This window comes from Corvus hawaiiensis, chromosome Z (assembly GCF_020740725.1).
Source record: "Corvus hawaiiensis isolate bCorHaw1 chromosome Z, bCorHaw1.pri.cur, whole genome shotgun sequence".
Lineage (NCBI taxonomy): Eukaryota > Metazoa > Chordata > Aves > Passeriformes > Corvidae > Corvus > Corvus hawaiiensis.
The window spans coordinates 51,436,684-51,461,520 of NC_063255.1; the positions used below are offsets into that span (position 1 = coordinate 51,436,684).

A 24,837-nucleotide genomic window follows, 5' to 3' on the forward strand; every position below is an offset into this window, starting at 1 on the left:
ATGTACAAACTCAAAAATTGCAGAACAAAACCTTCCAAAAAGCAAAACAACTTAACTGTTAGACTGTATCAAAGCCAGTTAAACACATCTGGCCTCAGAAAGCATGAAAAATAACAAACTCTGGGCTCAGGGTGAAGAGTTTCAGCAATCAGAAAATTAAGTAACCAAGAGAGAATGGTTGTGATAAAATCTTGTAATCAATTGCAGAATCTTTTCAAAAAGATGATATACAATTTAGATTACACTGAACAGCACATATTCACTAGATAGCAGGGTTTTTTTAAAGAAAAATACAAGAAAGAGGGCTTACCTATTGAAACAGGAACTGACTTCAAATGTAAATGCCACATATGTAGCAATGAATGGTTTTGTGTATACTCTATCACTATCAAGTAGAATTTTTCTGAGAATCCATTCTGCTGGTTACCTGGTGAAATTGAGAGCAGGAAGATCTTAGGGGTTATTCACCTGAAAGGAGAACTAAATTTTGCTGGCTAGCAAATAATCATATTTAGCTAACATGAACTAATACTGAAATACAAGGTCTGACTGTATCTAAGTGTTACATTAGTTTTCTCAGTCTTTTATCACAACCAACAACCACTACAATTACAGGTACACTCATGTAAGAGCTGTCAATGTTTTCATTCAGAAATGACAATGTATTTGCCTGACTTTGCTATGTTTAAAGTTAAATTCCAGAATGTACTATCAGTACAGTATAGTCTGGAACACAAGTGATACAATGCTTCTTCCTAAATTCTGCAAGAATTCACTTGCTCTAGTTTTACACAAAGAGAAGAGGATGTGAGCTGTACTATCAATAGATGCCCATTTCTGGAGGGTGCACCTATGCACCCTCTTCCTTTCAAGTCAAACCATCAGGACCAAGAAGGAATAGTTAATTTAGTGACTCTTTTTCCTCCATGATTCCTCCAACCCTTTAAGGTGCATGTATACATCAAACATTATCAAGAATAATCTGTATTTGCCCTGTGCTTTTCACATTGCAGTGCTTGTGGTACCATAGAAAAATGTATGGAAGTTAATTTGCTCTTTTTAAAAACAACATGAGATAACTACCTTCATGCATTAATAAAGAGGAAAGAAGCTTTAAAAGTATTACAAAATACTTTCAAATTGGAATGCATGCAAATGATACAGTTCTAATTTAACAGTTTTTCAAAGGGTTCATTTAGCCCAATTCCTTACAGTGATAGCATGCAGCAATCTATACAGACTTTCAGAACACATACAGATGTCTAAGATATTTTCCATATTTCTCTTAAAATTCTTTCTGTATATCACACTCAAGATGTAAACATACAATTATGCTGTAGAGTAACACTGTTTTTGCTCTTTATTTTGTTCCTAATTTTCAACATCCCATTTGCATTTTTTGAACTCTGCTGAGGGCTGGAATTATCTCCACTACTCCAAATCTCTTCCTCAGGTAGAAAGAGCCAATTCCCAAATAATCATTATGTATATCCAGTTCAAGTAATACTTGCCTAGGTCCCTTTTACACTTTTTCACACCTCTGCTTCCTTTCACTCAGGACTCCATTTAGTACTGCAGATGACCTGGTATCACAAACTTTACTCTGACTCCTATTCCTCCCCCACATTATTTCATTGGAAGAGAACAATGTGATGGCTATATAACATGGTAACTGGGCCACTTCACCGAGGAAAACTAATCATGTATTCCAGAGCAATTCAGATCTGTCCAAAAACCTACAAATCCACACACTACTCAAGAGTATTATAGCGAGGATGAATTGTTTGGCCTGCCATTTTTTATACTATTTACCTGAGGAACAGTATTTGGCTGATGTAAAGGAAGAGCACCTACCATGAAAGAATACAGTAAGTTTTGTCTGTGTCATATACCCTACAACTACAGGCTTCACATTTAAAACTCTTTTCCCCTTCATGTAAGGGACTGCTGAATACAGTATACAATGGGTATCTTGTGATTTAAACTACTTGATCGAAAATTTGGTTGCCCACAACTCAAAAGGAAGTGAAACACTCATGAGTTTCATTAGACCAAATGCTCCTCTGAAGATCTCAAATAAGGTATTTGACAGTAAAATGATCAAAACCATTTAACAACTTCTTTTTCTTCTGTGGAATGAAAAATAAAACAGTCCTCAATGTTCTATGAAACAGAATTCTTTACCAGAGACTGATAAATTGTTCTTCTTTGAAGGCATCTCCCTCTCCGGGTTACTTAAAATAAAGTCTTCTTGAAAAACATGGAATAACTGTGTTTTCCGGCCATGCTAAGAAAGTAAAAACACACAAGAAGTGAACACCATGGCGTATACTTTTCAGGACTGCTCTCTCTCGGTAAGTTAAACACATCAACAAAAGACGACTCATGAAAATGCACCTTCATTACTCCCACTCTTTTCATTTACAGGTACTGTTGAAAACAAGTACATGTCAAAAACAGTCTTTAAGTACCTCCAGTTCACCTGATGGAGAGCTACAGGTCTTGCCTCTGTTATTAACACTTTTTAAAAAGCTAATTATATGGCATAAAATGAGTATAGCAAAAGATCTTACAAGCTCTGTGATGGCATCCAGTTCAATGATACATCCCGGGCGAGCTGTAGATTGCTGACTTACAATGTTAAAAACTTCACCGACATACTTCTGTTTGAAAAGAATCAGGGGAGTGGTCTTGTTAACTCTTGCGCATTTCTGTGGCATAGCCTGCTAGATAGGTGCAACATCACTATGCAAGTGTTAACTAAAGCATTAAAAATACACTAGTAGTGATTCAGTAAGAACACAAGTAACATTCCCTGTTTTATGAAGAGCACATTTGGTTTTGATGGCTGAAAGGTGATAGGAGTATCTGGAAAGCCCCACATGCAGCAATTTATTGTCCTTTCCCCAAAAGCTGCATTACTGTCTCAACTTTTCGTTAGGATGGCAATGTACACACAGAGTTATTATTCCTTGTAGTGCAAGCACTTCACAGATATTTCCCAATCAAACCTGGACCTGCCTCAACATGCATAGCTTGAGATTAAATGAAATACAGTATGGCTAAAAAACCTTTACCTAATCTGTTTTTACAAGCAGAATCATCTGTGAAATCCTCAGCAACCAGCTTAGTCAGTCACCACCAAGTCTGAGTCTAGTGCAACTGAATGAAGTTGTAATATGCAAAAACTTGAGACAGCTTTTCACTTACAGAAATTTCTGGATTGGAGAGCTCACACAGAAGTTTCTTGGCATCTATTACAGCTTGATATAATCTTAAATGCTGTCCATCACTAGCCACAAAGCAGGCACTTGGAGAATTACAGTATGCACCTGAAAAGCAGGAAGGTAGAAAGTGCTCAAATATTCAAACACCATATAGCTTCCTTTTTTTTTTTTTTGATAAGAGGAAATTTTGAAGTTATGATGAAAAACAATACAACATTAAAAAAAAAAATCTCCTGTTAATTGCCATTCGCAAGAAAGAACTACAAAGTCTAAAGCTGCTCTTAGCAACCAAATCAAAGTGTATGAAAGGAAATAAGAATTCCATTTGCAAACTAGAGCTATATCTCCCTCAGCTTTTAAATCTTCAGCATGCTCTGAAGTATGCACTAGTCTAAAAGAACTTTACTGCATAAGCTCCTAAAATACCAAGTACATAAAAGACAGAAGAACACAGCAACTTTTCAAATAGGAATAAAGAATTCCCAAGTACCAGCAACTTCAAATTTGTGAAATAAAGGACCCATGCTTAACATTTTTTTCAGTACATTCAAGTATATCTGTATTATCTATTTAAGAGCACTATTAGGTTACATTAATTTTATTCTAGAACACCTCACTAATCAGAAAATGAAACTCACCAAGGCAATAGCTGGGTATAAGTGTGGGCAGCCATGCAACATTAGAAAAAGCTGAAACATGAAGAGAATTGATCCGAGCAAGTTCAGAAACTCCACCAGAAAAGGACAAAGGCCCAACAGGATCTACTCTCCAAAGAATAAGTTCACTGTAAACAGCGTTGGGATCCTGGGACGTCACATTTGCATTGCCTCTACTCTGAGGTCTTACTGGTGACTCCTGAGACTTTAAAGAATCATCTGCCTGTAGTGCTGTCTCAACATCTGGTGAAATTAGAGCATTGTGATGTGAGGTTGTAAGCAGCAGTGGTAATACTGAGTGGCAAGCCAAGTCATTAAGATGAAAACGGTGACCACAGTATCGGGATTTATGGGAAATACTGAGTACAGTTGAAAAAGCAGATTCTTCAGCAAAACTCACTAGCCACTGGTTCAGTGACCCATCTGCATGTTTGGAAATCATCATAACATTAGGTGTGAAGATACTTAGTTTTAAACTGTTGGTTGATTTACTGTGTCCAGAAGAGATAAGCATAGATGAAGATCGTGTAAGGCCAGGAGGCTTTTGTTTGCCTTGTTGAATAGCTAAGTCAACATTTTTGGTACAAGCATACATCACTATACTTCTGCAAAGAGAGTTTGCATCACCCGTTGGAAATGCAACAGGAATTCTCGAGACAAACGACACCTGCAATTTTAAGAAAGAAAGAGTAAGTGTTAAGAGTTCCCCTCACACTTCTCACTGAACAGCAGTGTAAAATGCAGGAGGAATGAAGTACCTGCACCTGGCGAAACATGCCAGGCTGGTATTCATCTAGCCAGTCCACATGCCACACCAGCAGGGAGCCATCCATAGGATGTATACTGAAGAGCATGTCAGCATTTTTACCCCATTCAGAAAGCAGAATTTCAATTTCATGATCAATAATAGCAGAGGATAAAGGAACAAGGTTTGAATATGGAGCAGCTTTCTCATCATCCAGTTCCTTCTTTTCTTGGTTTCCTTTTTGTTCATCTCCATTTTCATCAGCTTCTAGAATACACAGATACAGATAGATAGATATACATAGAGAGAGAGAGATATATATATACATAATATTCAAAACCAGAAGTATAACAAGCAGCATTATTCACGCATTGGAGCTAATTTCAGGCCTTTTATAAGCCACTCCTATGAGAGCTAACTTAAAAGAATGAAAATTATAACCATAAATCCTCTAATGGAGCTCAGTGTCTAACAAACCAAAATAGTTTATGTCGCACCTTAATTTGAAATATTTTTCTTTTATACTAATTTTTGCATGCATAGACAGAGCAAAGGCAATAATCTCCAGAATGTATATATTCAAACTAATTGACTGTATTGTATTATATTATAGAATAAAGCTATTTAAATTAGCTGCACATTAATATCGAAAAAAAGAAAGTTAATTCTAAAGTTGCTCCTGTTTCCTTAATATTAAAGTAACACTTTCATGCAAAGGCCTCCAGTTGAGCCTAATTAAATAATACCGTTTTCAGCATATATAACTCAAAATTTCTGGAATTCTTCTCTCTAAAAAGAGAAATCAGAATTTCCAGATAAATTTTTTTAAAGTCACTTAGATACTTTCAGTGTAAGGGAAGAAAACGCATTGAAATGCTACTGTAATCTGCCTGTATCCTTACATGTCAAGTTGCCCATCTCTTACTTCCCCTGGGGGAACATTACAAATTACTTTATAAACTGAAGGCCATTTCTCTATATGATATATGTGTAGATGACTTTTACCTTCTTCTGTTCTGCCATCCACCTGATTAGAATCCTCAGTATTAGTCTCAGGAGAATGATGTTCAAAACTCTTTTTAAGTTGTTGCAAAAACACTTCCATAGATAAGGTAAAATGAAGTTCTTTGTTGTTTAGCCAGTGCACAACAAAAGGTCCACTTTTTTCTTCATTTTCACCAAGACTTAGAGATGTGATAGAAGGGAGTAGAGGAATATCTACCAGAAAAAGATATTGACATTTCTGAGAACTAAACAAGCTTGGTCAAAAAAAAATTTTAGATAAATGGTTTTTAAGCAGAAACCCCACAATGAAAAAAATAAATCTAAGTGTATTGCCACTTGCCATTCCTCTCACCAACATCATCTGCTTTCAGACTTGTTCCACACAGAGGTTCTTTGGTGTGCTTACATTAGGATAACAGTAGGGTCCTGCAATGTCATATCTCCTTGATGTAACACTGTCCATATAGGTTAATTTACCTTATTTTTTGCTACTACAGCTCAGTATGAACCAAACCATTTAAACATAATTTCCCAACATTTAGTCTACAATGGATGCTGCAGTAGATATACACTGTAATCAAAGACCACAGGCTTACATTAGCAAAAATTAGTACAGAGACCAGAAAATGCCCTCTGTCACACCATCATAAAACCCCATGAGTTCTGGTTCTGATATATTCTATTAATTCACATTGCTGTTTGATGGTATTTGGTGTTCCATGTTGCTCTGAAAAAAAAAAGCAGTAATCACAAGTGTGTGACAGAAGCAAGGATGAGACTGCTGCAGAGTAACATAATCAAAACTAAGCAAAGCTAAAAAGCAGGTAGGTGACTTATAGCAATTTCCTCAAATCCATGATACAGCAATATGTTAAAATCTCATACTGCATATAATTCCCACCTAGAAGTCTCCATGTATAGTCATTTCCTTCTGCTCCCTATTTATGCAGCATTACTTAAATTCCATGTCCTGGGAGACAAAATACATTTCACTCCAAATCCGTTGTTTTTATCAGAATCAGTGATGGGTTTGAATTACTAATCCTCCAATCTAGCCAAAGAAAACTGTAACTGAGAGCACACAGATAAAAGAAAGGAGCACCAGGACAACCAGCAATTTTGTTGTGGAGAGGGGGTATAGCAGGGGAAGGGGGCAAAAGTAGCACAGCTCATTTAAGAAATACAGTCTATCTTCCTACACAGGGCAATGCCAGTCTCAAAAGTATCATAATACATCTGGCAAGTAACAGAACCTGGAAGGAAAAATTCTGTTGACCCTTGTTGGAAGATGAAGCTACAGTAAATGTGAATAAAGTGAACTAGAAAGATTACTTTTCAGATTAGATTATAAATCTATGTGCTTTTTGAGTACTTATCAAAGTCACTAAAGAAATCACTTTTTTTTCCAATTTCCATCTAAAACTACCAGCTTCTAAATGATGTTCATCTCTGGACATTATTCTTAGTGAATTTCTATTTGCTTCATAAATCACAATCACTCTTCCCAGAAAATTTCTGAAGTCTTAGGATTCAGTAACTTTTCCTGAAATTGCCTAGAGACAATTTTGTCCTAGCAACCACCGCTTATTCCTTTCACTGAATTCCACCCAGGCTGAACACCAGTGAAAGTAAAATCATTATAAAATTAGGTCTCAAAGATTTTAGTTTCACATGATATTTATTCTTATATAAATATACATGACAGTATTATTCTTCAAAACGTGAAGTGAATGAGCGATAAAGCTGTTTTGGCTTTAGTTTTTATCAAGTACTTCAAAATGTTTTAGTAATGGAAAATGTTCAAGTAAGAGATCACAAACCAATTTTCTTTAAATTGAATGAAAGGAAATACAATTAGGTTTTTGAATTAAATTTAATTTCAAAAGGGACAACAAAAAGGCCTACTTAGAGAATTCGGTTAGACTGAGGTACTTAAGGACTTGACTGTAAGGGAGAACATATATTTCTTCTAATTAAGATTTAAAATGTGACAGTTACTTCAGAGGTTCCGCATTAAAGAACAACCTGTTATCTTCCAATCGACTGAATTAAAGACCAAGTGATCCAAAAGACATTATTAAAACAGATACCTATTAATACAGGTAACATTAAAAGAATACAAGATTAGAAAGGCCCAAGTTTTAAGTACCTAGGAAAATATTTTTCTGATCTTTTTCAAGATTATTTTTATCCTCATTCTATGTGTTTGCTGCTTGGTATATTTATACTGCAAAGTCTATCAAAAGCAAAATTCAAGTTTGCATAGTTGTGCTTGTTTTGGCTGAGGTGGAGTTAACTTTCTTCACAGTGACTGGTACGGGGCTGTGCTTTGGATTTGTGCTGAACACGGGGTTGAAAATACAGAGATGTTTTTGTTATTGCTGAGCAGGGCTTGCACAGAGCCAAGGCCTCTTCTGCTTTTTGTACTGCCACACTGGAGAAGAACTTGGGGCTGCACTGGACATTGGGAGAAGAAACAGCCAGGACAGGGGACCCAAATTGACCAGGATATTCCAGACCATGTGACATCATGGTCAGTATATAAAGTGGGGGAAGAAACAAGAAGAAGGTAAAGCTTGAAGTGATGGTGTTTGTCATCACAAGTAATGGTTACCTGTGATGGGGCCCTGCTTTCCTGGAGATGGCTGAAAACTTCCCTGCCCATAGGAAGCACTGAATTAATTCCTTGTTTCTCTTTGGTTGTGTACGCAGCTTTTACTTTCCCTGTTAAATTGGTTTTATCTCAACCCACGAGTTTTCTGGCTTTTACCCTTCTGATTCTCTCTCCAGTCTTGCTGGGAGTGAGCAAGTGACTGCCTGGGGCTTGGCTGACGGCTGGGTTAAACCATGACATTAGCTATTCTGTACCAAAAATAAGAAATGCATTAAGAGTAGGTAAAAAAAAAAAAAAGGGGTCAAAGATTATGTGCTAGCCACATGAAAAAGTTAGCTAGCTCACTGCGTAATATGAAGAGGAAAAAAACCAGAGGAGGTCTACAAATCTCCAAGAAGCTTTCGAGAAACTTTCCTGTGTGACATTGGGCAGTAATAAATAATCACTGGAGACTTTTACTGTAGAAATAGGATAGCACTGATGGTACAGCAAAAAAATGCAGGAAGTTTCGTTCTGGTAGGCTCGATGTGATTCTTGTCCTATCTATTAAAATATGAAACAATGAACCACTACTCAAAACACTGAAGACTAATCAAGGAGAAAGTGTTTAGAGATTTCCTTAGTGCAGCAGTGTTAATGGAAACTACTTGTTCTTTCCAATCATACCAAAGGCTGTACAGCTACCAATATGAACAAAACATGAGTGCCCTTAGCTTAAAACTGGCCTTTCAAACAGGAGGAACAGGAAAACAATACTACAAAACAGAGCTTAACTAGTTTAAGAAAAGAATTGCACAGTATGTTTGTTCATTAACTCTAGACACAGAAAACCACATCACAACCTTCATGAAAGGCTAGTCAATATGGCTTTTCTATTCAGTTTTTCAACAAGCAGACAGGCACTTCATTTTCAGCATATCAAAGATAATAAAGACAGAAGTATCAGCAGCTATAGGGGTGTTACCTCAACCCCTATCAACATGTTGTTCCAGTTCAAGGCAATATCAAATTATAAGGAATGCAGGGTGAAGGCATGTTTTGTCTGGTTCTGAGACAAAAGTACAGGAATATGTGGTTATTTCAAGAATTAAGTGTCAGGTGCTCACTTTAAGAAGCTTAGAAATTTTTTATTTTATCAGTGGGTTCCCAGTATCATACACAATTCACAGTAAATTTTGAACACAGATACAAATACTTAGCTTTCTCCATCTTAGACACTATCAATCTCACTTAAGAGACATACAAAATAAAAGAAAGGATTACTGCAGAGGAAATTTATTCAGATCATTTCATTACTGTAGAAAGTCCTTTCATGCATAAATGAAACCAACATACTAGCAATTTTGCATGATCATATACTCTACAAATACACCTGCTAAGTTTCCAGAGAGAACACGTACCTAACAGAAATTGGAGTTTATTTCATAGCAAGCATTGAATTTCTTACCTGTGGCTGGATTGATACTGGCAGCAATATGGAAGTGGCAAAGGGCATTTGCATGAGGAGGAATGCTCCTGTGAGCTTCATGAGGATCTTGCTGATGCAGAGCATATCCAGTATGTGCTACAACAGCACCTGACCTCCTCCTTCCTCGCCGCAAGTGCCTCAGGTTTAACTGCATGAAGAATAAGGTATCATTTAAAATCCTTCCAAAAAAGAAAAAGGCAGATTTCATCTGTAAGTGGTTTTCTAGGCACTAATTAATGCTACTTTTCAGATTAAAAGCTGATTTTTGTTTCTTGCAAAATTGTTTGTGTTGAGTCCACAGCTGAGAGAAACCAGTGCCTTTAGATTTATTTATGAAGGCCCACAAAATACCTTCACATAGTAACTACTTCAGTGCACAATTTTCATAGAGTTTTTATACTTACACAGAAGATACTATTGGGTTTCATAAACATATGCCATGCTTATTCAGGATTCTGAACAAAGCAGCAAATCTGAGTAATCTCATTTCAGTCTGAAAAACAGGATCTGTACTTTGGATCTAATTAAATCCGCACTTCAACACCCCTCAAAAGGGCACAATGAGTTTTAAGGTCTTCCTCTTTTATATAAATACATGTTTCCAAGCAAAAAAATAATATTCAGTTTTTAAGACTGACTCACACAGTTCAAGCCTTTTGTGCTGTAGACATCTATGCAAGCACCCAAAGCTACACAGCGGTACACAATCTGTATTAAGGATGGTATTACATGCTTGGTATTCCTTTTCACTTGCTGTGCTCTGCATCTTAACGCAGCGTGCTCATATCAAACAGTCTTCTCTCAATTCTCACATAATTGTTGCTTTGGATCTCTAATGTTGCCTTTTATTCTCCAGAGGAAGACAGAACTTTTTCCATCTTCCTTTTCTCTCCTCTCTATTTTCCTTGCTCTGTTGTGCCTTTCAGCCTGTCATATTTTTCAGGTATGCTATATGTGCTAAGAAAGCACTGTGAGCATGCAAAATACATCAGTTCATTAAGATAAAGGCACAGTGCCCACATATGTTCTACATACCTTTGATGCGGACCACTAATGCTACACTTTCTTACTAATTCCCACTGGTTAGAAAACACTATCTAGTAAAAATCACTTGCCTTAATGCTTATGAGCAGTCTGCTCTGAGGACTACAGCAGAAAAGTTATTTTTCTTCCCTCCATATTACTGTTCCTCCAGTTGCAGAAGTCAGAGAGAGCATCTCACAATATCAGAGGTAACAAGTGAGCCCCTATCATACATTTTAAGGCAGCATCACTCCAGGGTTTCACAAAACGTATATATAATGTGTGCTCCATACTGTTCATAGCCCTTTGAATTAAATACTGCAAAGCACTTTTCTTCAGTCACCAGACCAAAATAGGCAGTTGTGACTTTGGAACAGTGTGTCTTCAATGTGAGAAGCTCAGCAGAAGAGCTGTCAGCTTAGCCTGCCCAAGGAAGATTTCAAGGAAGTTCATCCTTTCGTAACATTTTATGCACATCTCCGGTATAAAGGATTTCAGCTTGTGATACATGTCTGAGTTACAAAGGACAAACATGTCTAAAATGACAGGTTTGTATGTGTGTTTATTCTCACTGTTCAATTTCAATTCTTACCTCTAATGCACTCTGCACTTTTTCTTTACTTGAAGTATTTCTCTTGAAGTTATTTGTGAAGTTCGCCGCTTCACTCCAATTGCTGTATCCTCCCCCATACAACAGACTGTCATTGGGTAACAAAGTCTCTGCCCAGAGACGACAAACATTATCCTTACAGCAAGTCAGGAGTACATTGCAGACAGCACCACTAATGAAAGAAAAGTTAAGGAGTGAAGAAGCTGCTAACTATTACACAGCATCAAAATAAACCAACAGTTCCAAACAGTTTTCCACTATCAGTTTTTGGAATTGAACCAACTTAAAGATACCAGCAAAAGAAAAACTCATCAATATATTGTTAGGAAAATAAATGATGTAGGAAAGACTTTCCCATCTGTTCAAGTATCTGACTATAAATTACCTCACATGCCATCACACAACAGTGCAATAGCAAATTGTGGATTTCGATGTAAAGAAAAATTCATACCCAGAACAGTAAAATCTGTATTTTTATCTTTTAAAGTCATTCACATAAAAAGCCCATAATAATACTGGATACCTGATCTTAATTCCAGATCTTACTGGTATCTACCACTTACAAAATTACACATCCAAAAGAAAGAAACTCAGGTAATAAAAGGGATACAACAGAAAATTTAAGTCTACAAATTTTTAATTACTGTTCTCCCAAGTACAATTTGTGTTAAATATATAGACAAAAAATCCAATTACCTTAAGCTGTACACTGTAAAAAAACTAAGCAGATCATCAGGTTTCCTGGTCATGTAAGTTCACAATTTAGCTCTAACTAAGGCTTGAAAGCTATGACCAGACTGTCCAGCAGCAAACTCCCTTAGGAATCATGGAGCAGGTGGATTTTCAAAAGTGACCTATATAGTAAGAACTACAGCAACGACTTTATGAAGAGTCTTAAAGACTGCTATAAAAAAACTAAACTGCTAACACTACTTCAGTTTTAGACTGCAAGTACTCATGAAAACTAGGGACAGGTCATTTTGGAATCACCTGAACACAACCCTAAAACCCCAAACTCAAAATATCAGTTCCAAATGATTACTTGAATTCAATTTCCAGATACTACTTCTGACAGAGGTTTAGCTTTGTACTAGGTTAAGAAACAAATGAAAAGACATGAAAATATTTGAATGTTTGTGAAAGAGGACTTCAAGTCACAGGACTTTGCTCTAATTCCATCAGGATAGAACAAGTCGAGATTAAAAGCATGAATGAACATTTAGTGCAACCAAAAAAAATGCAAAGAGAAATGGTTTTCCAAGAGCTGATTCTGTATTAAGTTCAATGCCTAAGTCAGTCTGTGAGACTTACTCTTCTATCTTTCCAGCTCTTTGCCAGGTAAGAGAATGCTTACCATCCTCTCAAGAGCACAAACAGTATAAAAGGTGTGCACACTCAATAACTGAAGTAATAACTGAAGTAACCACACAATAGCGTGACTGTTGACTGTAGAGAGAGGCAGACTGCAAAAAGCGAGGGGGTTTTTGGGCATTGCATGAACCTCATGTTATTAGAACTACTGACCGTGGCATGAATTTACTGGTCTTTCTCCATGAAAATGCATTTACTGATCGAGGATGAGCCAAATAAACAAACGAAAAATCAAGTTCTTTTGCTTGGTTTTCTGGACTGGCACCAGGTGGTGTTACAGCTGACCGCCAGCTCTCCGTGTTGTACCATACTTTCACAAGACAGTCATCCTGTGGAAAGACAAAAAAAAGACAGTAAATAAGACTACCTTGCATAAGAATATGATTTGTTTCAAGTACTTTTGAGTACATCTCTTGAGGTTTGATTTTTCTTTAAAGTAAAATACTTTTCTGATCAGAGAGAAACAGTTCTGTAAGAACAGCTTCAAAACCTGATCTTAAAGGAAACACAGCAGCAGAGCCTCCATTTAACTGTTGTCATTACTAACTTGGATTTCATTTTGGTCCTTCTGATTAACTGCCAATTTTTAATCACAAGGATACAACTTGTACTCGCCTGAGATGGTATTCAAATGTTAATATGACTAATTCTACCTTGTCAGAAAACCACCCAAACCGCCTGCACAAATTTAACTGCTAGGAAAACAAATAAAGGTCACAGATGGTATCTCAAAAACCAAGCTCAGTACTGCTCAGCCTGCTTTTTTCAGATATACACATATATTGATTATGCCTTCGAGGACTAGATAAATTAATCTGGACCTAGATTCACAAGTTGTTGATCAGCTACTAAATGTGAATGGCACTGAAATACTGAATTAACCTGGGTATACATAACATTACCCTACTGGGGGGAGAAGGGGTTAGTTTTGCTGACCATCCCCCATAAAAAAATTAAGTAAAGGAATAAGACCCAGGAACAAAGATGTGTTTTAAAGATTCTCCAGGCAGGTAACTAACTTAGGCATTTATGATAAAAAATATGATACTAGTTCTCCTACTTACTAATTTTCTTACTTATTCAGTAATTTGCTTTGCAGGAGTTTATAATGTAAGATAACAGGACAGAAGTGACATAAGAGTCAAAAACTCTGCAAGAATATTATCCCTATACAAGCTACTTGCAGATTAATTAATTTTTCCAGAATTCCATCAAATTGTAACATTAGAAATCCTCAAACTTGGCTTGTAAAAAAATATTAACTGCTACCCATCAAAAAAAGGGGGAATATATATAGTATATATTGCCAACCACAAAAAACAGTTGATTTTTACATAAAACATATACTCATAGATTTTTATGTTATCTGAAACATGGCTAGAATGGCTCTCCTTTCAGTCAGTAAATGGCTAAAGGCAACACAGAACTTACAGCAAGGAATACAACATTCAAATAAACACAAAAATATGGACCATTAGAACTTATTGCTTTGTTGTTATCCAGGTAATAATTTATCGCTAGGAAAGTCTAGTATTTCACTTTATATGTTGGAAGCTCCTCAGTTGGAGTATTTTCCCTGAAAAAGGAAATCTAGGTGATTTTACAGATTTGTTTCTTCTTTAAAGATAGCAAATGCCTTAAAAGTTAATCTTCCAATCAAGCATGATGACCTGAGATAGCAAGCTTTAAAGGAAAAAACAAACACGTAAAACTAATCAAGATGCGCATTACTCATCTGTTCCTGATACACGTAACTGAATTGCAAAAATATGCATGACAACTACATTTCAAAAGCAAGATGTATTTGCAGACTGAATCATCCTTGACTATTTTTCAAGCATGTATTAAGAGACATTATTACCCAAACAGCAAAGTTCCACATTATTACTAAATCAAACACTGTTCTAACCACTTTTTATGTGCACACACTTATTTTTCACTCATACTTCCAAGACAGACTAGAGCAAATTGCAAAACTGTCTTTTATTCTTCAGTCTGAAACACATTCTGTCAGGTTACTACTACTCAGGATTCTGTGACACTTAAACCAGGTTTTCACCAATCTCAGCAACTGCATTCTTCTAATTAACTTTACATATTGGCACTTTGTTTCGTATCTAGTAATTCTGCAGCCTCTCCTAAGTTCTTTAGTTGGCAGCAGAAACTTGATGCAGAAAACAACTACTTATCTCAGTCATATTCCTTAACAAGCAGTATAAATTCGTGTATGGGTTTGTCATATTTGTTCACTGGAGCCTCTACAGAGTCTTGATTTTTTTTTCTGCTTTGACTTATAAGGACATCACTCTCTTACAAAACCTGAACAACAAGTTTTGGAGTATAAATAAAAGATTTGTTTGTTTCAGGAAAAGACTGACATTTTACTACAATTTTTTTGCTTATTTTGCCAAGGGGTTTTGTTTTTGCTGATAAACTGCTCAATGTTGAGCACACAGAACTAATTAGTGAGACTGGCCACAAACACTGGCATGAATTATGTGCCAATACAACTACGGAGGGGAATGCAAATTCTCTTCTATGTACACAAAAAGGCATACAGATATGTTTACACAAAAACATATGAAAGAGCCATTTTTTATTATTTTTTAATTTTTTGGTATTTTGATTATATTTCCTCACTAGTAGGATATCCAGCAGTGATCTCATCCACAGATTTCCCCCATTCCCCAAAACTCTTCTTTTTCTGATGTCTTATAATTTGGTACAAATTAAAAATTAGTGTTTTAGAACAGTGAGCAATGAATATTTAGTGTGTTACCTCCCTGCCTCTAACTACCTTTCTCCCAAATTCATGTTTACCAAAATGTAAAGACACATACACAGACTATGCAAAAATTATGAAAAAAGTGTTTTTTTCATTAAGTAGCCTTTTGTTTAATGCGTTTTTCTTGGTTTGCTTTAATAGCCTACCTGAATTAGTACAAAGCTATAAAGAAAAAAAATGCTTACCTTTCCAGCAGTAGCAAAAAACTCCCCATCTGGTGAGAATTTCATCAAACAAACTTGAGAAGCAGTTCTACGGAATAAAGAAGAAGAGAAAATTAATTTTAACAACTTTTATAGAATTCTAAAAAATTCTTTTTCTTGAACTCATGAGAGGTTTTTAATTCTTAAATACAAGTGTGTATTGCGTTGTGTGAAACAGTTAAGATTTAACAAAGTCCAAAAGGACTAAGAAGTAAACTCATGTACAACACATGGCTGTAGTGATCCAGAGAACCAAACCCTTGTAGCTGAATAGCCAATATTCAAAAATATCATAGGAGAAAAGCAGATGCTAATAGATTAAACTGCTCCGACTTCATGATAACACGGATCTTGAACTGGTCTCTGCTGTACCATATTATCTTCTAACTTCTCTAAAAGATAGCTCCACTTCTCATATTTTCTACAGTTACAACTTAGGAAAACAAAAAGGTGTAAAAAGAATAATGTAGTTAAAAAGTATCTGAAAGTAGCTTTTACTTGAATGGTCACACTGATATAAGATGCTACACCAAAATATTCTAAGCCTAATTATGTGGTTAACTTTTGTAGTGTTTTAGCTTCTTTTAGAGGGTTTGAAGCACTCAGCTATTGACTAAGTAACAAAGCTTATTAATAAGAAGAACAACAGACAGGAATTTAACTGCACTGCACAGATACGGTGTACATTTTCATCTTGAATTTAATACATGTGTAACAAGTTGTGGAGGTACAACTTTCAAGAGGGATTAAGTTATCCAACAGGTCAACAAAAGTAGGATGCATTTAGTGTGTGCAGTAACAAGCAAAAGGCAATTACAAGAGTCGTGTATGAAAGAAATCCACCCAGTTTTAAGCAAAATTCTCCTACTGCAGCAAATATGAAAACATTTGGGAATGTTTCCTTCAGGCATTAAAAATTATTCTGGCGAAGGGTAGTATGGCAAAATCACTTTCTTGCAGACTTCTCTACAAGAAAAATCTATTCTAAATCTAATTGCAGTCCAAATGCCAGCATACAGGCATCAAAGGAGAACAAAAAAAGCAGGTTCTCTTGATCCTTTCCAGTACCTACTCCTTCAAAGAAGATGACACCAAGCTCTATCTCCAACAAAAAGAGTTAAAGAGAGGAAAGCAGGTGGAGACCTGAGAAGAGTTCTGTAAGTCTTTATACATGATACAAATGCAAAATCTATTATAGAAGGGACAGAAGAAAAGCACTATCTGTATGATTTTGACTAGTGTTACCAACACCCCAGATTCTAAAGCCACACTCAATGGCATTCTGTCTATAACCTGACTTCTCTTATTAGGTTGAGAGATGAGCACCTGGAGATGTCTCAAAAAATAAACTAAGTCTTCAACTTCTTGTATTTGGAAAGTTTATCATAGGCAAAGAAAAGCTTTTCAGTTGTCATTTGGATGATCTCGGGTTTTTAAACACGTCATTGATAAAAGTTGAAGTACAGAGAAAAAGGAACAATTGAAGGATTATAAAAAGGACGTTTTTCTGGTACATGCAGAGAACTACCTATAGAACTACCTACTAGAATTCTAAATGCTTCAAAAAGAAGAATTTCAGGTGGGTCTGCCCAGTCAGCCACTTCGGTAAACTTCTTTAGGAGACAGTCACATGGTACATTGCTCCTGAGTGAACAATGCACCCCACTGTACTAGAAAAGCCTGCCTATGGCAGAAGGACCATGATTTAAATTGTCTTATAAACTTAAGTACTAAACTAAAACTCCTCTGAACGTATAATACACAGCTGTAAACATCAAACTCAACATGAATACAAAAAGAATTCAGAGACACAGAAAAGAGAATGTATCAATCTTGGCATGACTGTACCAAATACCCAGAATAAACTGAGAAAAAGTAAGAGTGAAAGGCAGGGGGATGTGAGAAGGAAAGAACAAGGCAGTACACTGAACACAGGAGGAAGTGTTTTTTTAATCAGTCCTGCCAGCACAATAGTTTTCAATCACACAGCTTTCACCTTATTTCTTGTAAAAGGAAGAGTGCCTATTGGGACAACTTCAATATTAGCCTTCCCTCAGCATTTTACCAGTGTTCTGTGTAACTGAGGAACTGTCCCAAAACCAACTGCAACTGATCTTGTAAGAAGAAAGAATGTCACATAGTCAAGGGAAATATGATTCAAGTTTATCTCATATCAATAATATTTATCAAATAACAGTATGCAATGGCATTTCACTCAACTACACGAATTATTTCATCCCAAAGGTACGAATCAGTAAGGAAAAAGGAATTACGTGTCTTTAAATGTGTTTCTTACTTGCATTGCCAGATACATCTCCATTCTCCAAGTCCAACATCTGTTCTTTCAGTACTGTCATTGTCAGTAGGGTTTTCCAAAGGAACATTGGACCAAAGTTGAAGACAATTGGAACCAGTCAGAAGGCGAGTACCTGGAACAAATATTTATGAAAATCTAACTACAAAACAAGTACCAAAATAGAGACTTCTGTAAAGAGAGAGAAAAAAAGTTCTACAAATCTGAAACTGCAGAAAAAAATCTGGCAGATACACCTTTACTAGATTTTTTTTGGTAGACTTGAACATCTACAATTACAACCATGAAAATTAATCAAATTTTAGTTATGCTCTAAAAAAATGCCTAGGTCTACTGTAGACATTCCTCTTTCTCAACAAATATTTACCATTTAAGCCATGTTTTCTTATCTGTTCAGATAAGAATAATCAAGTCAGACCATACAGATGCACTTAGTATGTTAGCTCCCCTGTAGTAAGTGACAGAAGGTACATTTCACTCTGCTTTGGTGCTCTCTATCATGCTAGGACAGAACAAAAAACCTTTTCCTTGTCCACAAGGAATGAAAAAATTAAAATTAAGAAATCAGTTGTGGTATCAAATAGATAAGTGTTTCTTTTAATCTGTTTTTACCTGCGGGATCCCATGTTAGATTATGTGCTATGCCTTCCAGTGAGATTTGAGCATTCTTCTGCCACTGGTAATCTAACACCTGAAATTTTAAGTATTTACAAACATTAGCATGAAAACACTTCATTCTCCTCCCTCCGCTTTTTATAATTTTAAACAGCTCATGTTCACTGCATTCTTCAAATTTTATGAAGATGTTTAACATAAATTACTGCTGATCTAATAAAAATTGATTCATTCTGATGTTAAAACAAAATAGCCTTTTACTAATATGACCATACTTATAGAGGGTTTTAAGTTCTTATTTTAAAAATCTAGATTGGAAAAAAATCAGTACACAAAAAAACCCTGGAATTTGAGAATTCTTTTAGGAGGAAGTAAGATTTTATTTTTGGAACAAAGAAAAGATATCAAAAATGACACAAGTTAAATGTACCTGGTATTTGATATCTGTACTGCTGTTGAATTAGAGGAGTTCAAAAAGGTTAAGATAACAGAGGTGATACTTCCCCTTTCCCTCCCACCCCCCTTTTTTTTTAAAAATATACCTTAGGACTGTCAAATATCTTTCATTTTTGCATCACTACTTCACTCTCTAAGACAAGTTGAGGATTAAGTTCACAAAATATTTATCTTGTCTGTTTCCTTAATAGACCACAAAGGCTTGATGTTTTGAATTATAGAAGAAAATTAAAACATTTCTGGAAATAATTTTAGGAGCCAACAGGTTTCTTTCTTAATTCACAGACTTTTTTAAAAGTAGTCATCCCTCACCCCAAAAATATCACACTAAATAGATGTGAAGTTAAAACATGACAACTCGGTCTTCTCAGAAGTTTGGCAAAAGACAGTAAGAAGCAGCTGCAGATAAGGATCTAAACAAAGTATTTGCAAAGCTGGTTTGCTTGGGGTTTTTGGACCCTGAACACTCTAGTAAATGGAAGACAGAGACAATCTTACAATAACTTTGAACAATATGCTGGAAATTATTGCATACTGAAAGAATGAAGTAACAGAATATTTCTTCAACTATAAACATTTGAAAGCAAAGCATGGGTGGTGAGTGCTTCCTCTGCTTACAGTTATTGCTCTAACTTTGAAGTTTCAAACTAAGTGTATTCTTTACCAGTATAGAAAAACATTCAGGATGGACTGAAAAATGAGGTGGATGGACCAAAAACAAGAGCAGTACTTCCAAAGTGTTCACAGGAGTGTAAGAACTTACATCTTACCATAATTTTATTCTGTTTTCCAGTGATGTAAATATTACACAGGTGTTCACTTCCAACTATTTATTTAATATATAATATACCACAGGTTTACATGTACACCAAGAATCTTATGACTGAGCCAGTTAATACAAAGAGGGGAATCCACTAGACGGCCATATAAACAATTTGTTAATACAAAGGGAGACCAAACCCCTGAAGAGGGAGACAGAAGCTCCTGGAGCAATCGCTGTCTCATATCAACAAACTGACTTTAATTAGAATCTAATGCTTCTAATTATAACCATATTCCTCTTCATGTAAGAGGCATGGTTAAATAACTTGCCCTAAATCATATTATTCAGAAATTAAGATTCTGGACGTTAATCACTAAACCACTGTCACCAAAAGTAAGCCCCAAAAGAATAAATATTGTTCTTATTCACCATTATAACAATGAAATATAATCATCTAGTCAGATACTCTTGAAAAGCTACAGATTTCTGAAACTATTACAATTTGGCCAAGGGCATGTAAATACATAAACTAAAGTTAAAGTAAGAACTGTAAAATACATCAAAACATAAAGGCTATACAGGATGGTTCAAAAAGGAATTTGTATTTTAATGGCTACACTCATTGCAGAATGGGGCTGTGTACGTCTTTTTGGGTTCTGGAATATTTTGGTAATGAACTGCAGGGTTACATAAATAAGTAATATGAAGCATTATCATAAAGCCTATCTTCCTTAAAACTATTTTGAATTACAGGCTTCTGTCCTTATCCCACCATGTTCACTTCCCAAGGACCACCTTACGTCTCAACTTTATTCTAGCATTATAAGAAGACATCAAAGTAACTCCAACTTTAAAGCAAACCAATAAAATCAGTCAGGCTTTGTAACTGCTCAAATAAATTAAGGAGTGATGAAATACTCACATTATGATGACTGCTGTTCTGCTTCAAGAGGCTAACTGGCTCAAAGATACAAATCACCTTGCCGTAAGAAGCTGCAACCTAAAGTAGTATTTATTTAAATGCATATAAACACATATAGAAGAAACAAGCTTTTGAACAAACAAGAACAAAATGCAAATGGTTGATTTTACTTTTAACCCTGCTTGTAAGATAAAATTGAAGCTCATATCCATATTTCCTTTTGATAACAGAAAAATGACATCTACCAAAAATCAAGAAGTTAGTGTCGTGAATAATAAAAATACAAACCTCTATTTACTCATTAATCATGATGAACTACTGAGATTATAGCTGGACAAGTACCTTTTTTTAAAAAATCAGATTATTAGCAACATTCTTTCCATATTAAATTAGGTAAACACTCAAAACAGTCTGCAGAGTTCACATTCTCAGACATGGAACCAATATATGCTCAGAGTACTTTTGGGCACTTTCCAAGCATAGAACAGGCTATCTTTTAAAAAGTTTTTTCAAAAGACTATGCATGCAAAACACTCAATGCAGAAAACTGCATATAGAACTACTACTAAAGGCTAACATAAAACAGTTCAGAAAGAGTTGCAATATGGTCATCTGATCATTTAACTGATGTTTGAAAGTCTTATTACATTACAGGTTATCATCCACCTCAAACTTGCAGCAAGACAAATTAACAGTATTTGGTCTCAAGGTATCCATATAAAAGCAAGCTTGCTAGGAAGAGCCCAAACAAGCCAAATGTATGGTTGAAGACCTCAGGCAGACAGCCTGAGAGAACTGTCACAGAGCAAAGTTGCCAAAAAGTGTTCTGAATTACAAAAACGAAGGAGTTTACATAGATTCACACAGAACGGACATCCTGCATTCTGAAGTGATGTTTGCTGCTAAAAGAACATCTACAGATACGATACGCTGTAATAATCAATTTTGTATTTCTGTAAAATTCTGACTTAGAAAGTATTCACAGTTTTCCTTTAAAAATAATAAAGTTAGATTTACACTATAAAATATATTTTGATTCCAGTATCAACCACAAAAGCTTGAAAAATAACAAAGCTAAACCATCATACCTAAGATCTATACAAACACAGAGATTCATACAGATCCTAAAATTCACAGATACATGGCCTTAAGAGAAACCCTCCACATTAGAAGAACAGATAGTTAAATAAATTTCTATCCTTCTAACAACCTAAACATCAGCCTGACCCAAAAATGCCAAGAATAATTTTGTCACATTTGCAAGGAAAAAGTTTCTTCAGGCATTTTGTATCTCAGACTAATATCTGCCCTCTCTAATTCTCTTTAACTAACTCACTTACTGTTTTTTCTCGAATAATTCCATTCCACACCCAACAGCAAAAAATTTATATAAACTCATATTGATAAGATTTCTCCTTTTTCTCCAAATGTGGACACTTTTTCCATATTTTATTGTTTAATGGGTTTTAAAGACAAACTAAGATTAGCATTCCAAAATGCTCAACTTGTAGTGTCTAGAGCAACTGCTACCCCTTGAAAATCTCCACAGGCTTCCGCAGTGATGCAGCCACTCAGCCCTCATCCTCACTGAGCTGCACACCACCAAAAAGAATAATGGTGGGATGGAAAGCACCCTCAGCAAGTTCCTTGACGATTCCAGGCCGTGTGGGGCAGGTGACACACTGGAGGGAAGGGATGCCCGCCAGAGGGACCTTGGCAGGCTAGAGAGGTGAGACCATGTGAACATCATCTACTTCAACAAGGCCGAGGGCAAGGTCCTGCACCTGGGTCAGTCAAAATCAATACTCTCAGTATGGACTAGAGAAACTAACAGATTGAGAGCAACCCTATGGACATGGATTTGGGGGTACTGGTGGACAGGAAAACTGTACGTGAGCTGGCAGCATGTGTCTGTAGCCCAGAAAGTCAACCATGTCCTGGACTGCTTCAAAAGAAGGGTGGCCAGTAGGGTGAGGGGAGTGATTTTCCCTATCCTAGTGAGACACCACCTGGAGTACCACACCCAGGGTCCTCAGCACCAGGAAGACATGGACATGTTGGGTCCAAAGAAGGGACACAAAAATGGTCTGAGAGCTGGAGTACTTTTCCAACAAAGACACACTGAGAGTGTTGGAATTGTACAACATTTCAACAAACCAAAGAGGAATCTGTGTGTTAACACCAGTGAAGAAGCTCTACGAAGAAATTCCATCCTTTTAAGAAAGGCCTGAAAATACATTGATCAGTCTGGTCAATAGGCAAATTCCTAGCCATCCACTAGCCAGCCATTAGTACTTCAGCACTCTAGAAACACATTCAGTTTCCTGAGAGCAAACAATACCAACATGCCAACTCAAAATGACCTCATAGGTCTACTTAAGAAATGAAAAAATTCTGAAGCTTAGGAAGCCTTACAGTATGATATATTCACATGTTAACTTATAATTCAATGACAGTTTGTCATTTAAATGCATACAGGATTGGTATCATGTAATCAAGATGACCTTGCAAATTCGGAGAAATAATGCTCAGTGAACTCAAAAAACAACTTCTAGTTAACAGCAGCCAGTGGAGAAACCCAGGCAGACTTTATGGCTATGAGAGGCCAGAGACACAGAGAACATTTCCTCATTTTCATTTGCGTTCCTTTACTACCACTGCCAAGAGTTTATCACTCAAATGCTAATAAGCAGGAACAGGGCGTGGCCAGGGTTTCATCAGCACAGAGTTCACATGTAAACACAAACTGAATTCCATCAGAGGTCTTGTCTCAAGATGGACACCAGAATCTAACCAAAGGTCTCAGCAGCTTATAAGGCTTGTGGTAATGAGCAGAAAGCTGATGTTATCTACTCACAAGGACAGGCTTAAAGAAACAAAAGAGGTAGAAAACCCATCTTACATGAGCAATTATTTATCCAGAGTTCCTACTGAACTGGTCAGTAGTTTAATCCCTGTGACATCCCAATAGGGTGTTACATAACTGTGACATCCCAAAAGACAGTTACCTGGTTATTTCTTTTTCACTCTAGCAGGAAAATTTTTAAAAAATGCTCTGTTAAAAAGACTTAAAACCCAATCTTGTCTAAAATACAACATTTCTGATGCAGACTTTCCTACAAAAAACAAAAGCTAAGAATTCAAGACAGCAAACCCCATCCAAGAGAGGCTTTATGAATTGCTTGAAACAGATGTCATTTTTCTGGATGATCTGAAAGTAATTTTTGTGGAGGCACTCATCTCCTGCCAGCCACTAACATGTCAAAGCATGCCAATGACATGTCTAGCAGTGCAAAGCCATAGTGAATAAATTACTTTTGCTTCCAACTTAGTCATCCTATAGTCAAATTCTTGCCATGTCCTCTATGTAGCCCTGAATCCACAGCCTTCGTGCAGTCCTACCTATCTTCTACAACTATCAATCATATCTATGGTTACTATTTCACATTTACTGCGCTGCTTACAACAAGTAAAGACAGAAAGCAATCAGTCATTTTACTATTCATTGTAGTATATTTGCCCTACCTTGCAAGTATCCACATTCCTGAGAAGGTGCTTAACATGACATTGCTGGAACATTATTAGAAACACTGCACCACATACCTTCCCCTGTTGCATTGAACAGTCCACACATCCCACTTGAATGTTTCCATGTTTTGCTCCAGGGATTATCTGTAATCTTTCAAAGTCAGTCCCAAGTACCACAATATCACATCCTGATGCATATGCCTAAAGTATATAAAAAAAAAAAAAAAATACATAAAAACACCCCAAAGAAAACAAAAACACCCCAAAATAGTGTAAAGCTTTATCTACTCACAGTGTATCAGTGAAGTATGAAACAGTATAGTCCATGCATCCTATGCATGTAAAAAACTATACAGTCAGTAGAACAGAGGTATTTGCAGAGATCATACAGATGTCTGCAATTTAAAACCGAGCAACAGAAGTGGCAAATTACTCCTTCTCCATGCTTACAAGTGCATCACAACACTTCCATAACAAGCAAATAGTGGTTCATGATAGAAAAGGCAAACAAAAGATGGAAATACAAAAACAT

At 36.2% G+C, this 24,837-nt stretch overlaps 1 protein-coding gene across 6 annotated transcripts in view; it reads right to left on the reverse strand.

The window, feature by feature from the left end:
• Window positions 1-24,837, reverse strand: part of DMXL1 (Dmx like 1) — a 77,839-nt gene that overhangs the window by 43,311 nt on the left and 9,691 nt on the right. For all 6 annotated transcript variants that reach the window (XM_048290677.1, XM_048290674.1, XM_048290673.1 and 3 more), the window contains exons 2-16: window positions 24,381-24,506; window positions 20,778-20,855; window positions 18,634-18,712; window positions 18,004-18,136; window positions 15,690-15,756; window positions 12,873-13,048; window positions 11,331-11,520; window positions 9,695-9,863; window positions 5,634-5,846; window positions 4,642-4,895; window positions 3,866-4,550; window positions 3,211-3,332; window positions 2,574-2,663; window positions 2,185-2,287; window positions 311-427 (exon numbers count right to left, since the gene is read on the reverse strand). In XM_048290677.1, coding sequence (XP_048146634.1) covers window positions 311-427; window positions 2,185-2,287; window positions 2,574-2,663; window positions 3,211-3,332; window positions 3,866-4,550; window positions 4,642-4,895; window positions 5,634-5,846; window positions 9,695-9,863; window positions 11,331-11,520; window positions 12,873-13,048; window positions 15,690-15,756; window positions 18,004-18,136; window positions 18,634-18,712; window positions 20,778-20,855; window positions 24,381-24,506 — 2,602 coding nt within the window. The remainder of the gene's footprint in view (window positions 1-310; window positions 428-2,184; window positions 2,288-2,573; window positions 2,664-3,210; window positions 3,333-3,865; window positions 4,551-4,641; window positions 4,896-5,633; window positions 5,847-9,694; window positions 9,864-11,330; window positions 11,521-12,872; window positions 13,049-15,689; window positions 15,757-18,003; window positions 18,137-18,633; window positions 18,713-20,777; window positions 20,856-24,380; window positions 24,507-24,837) is intronic.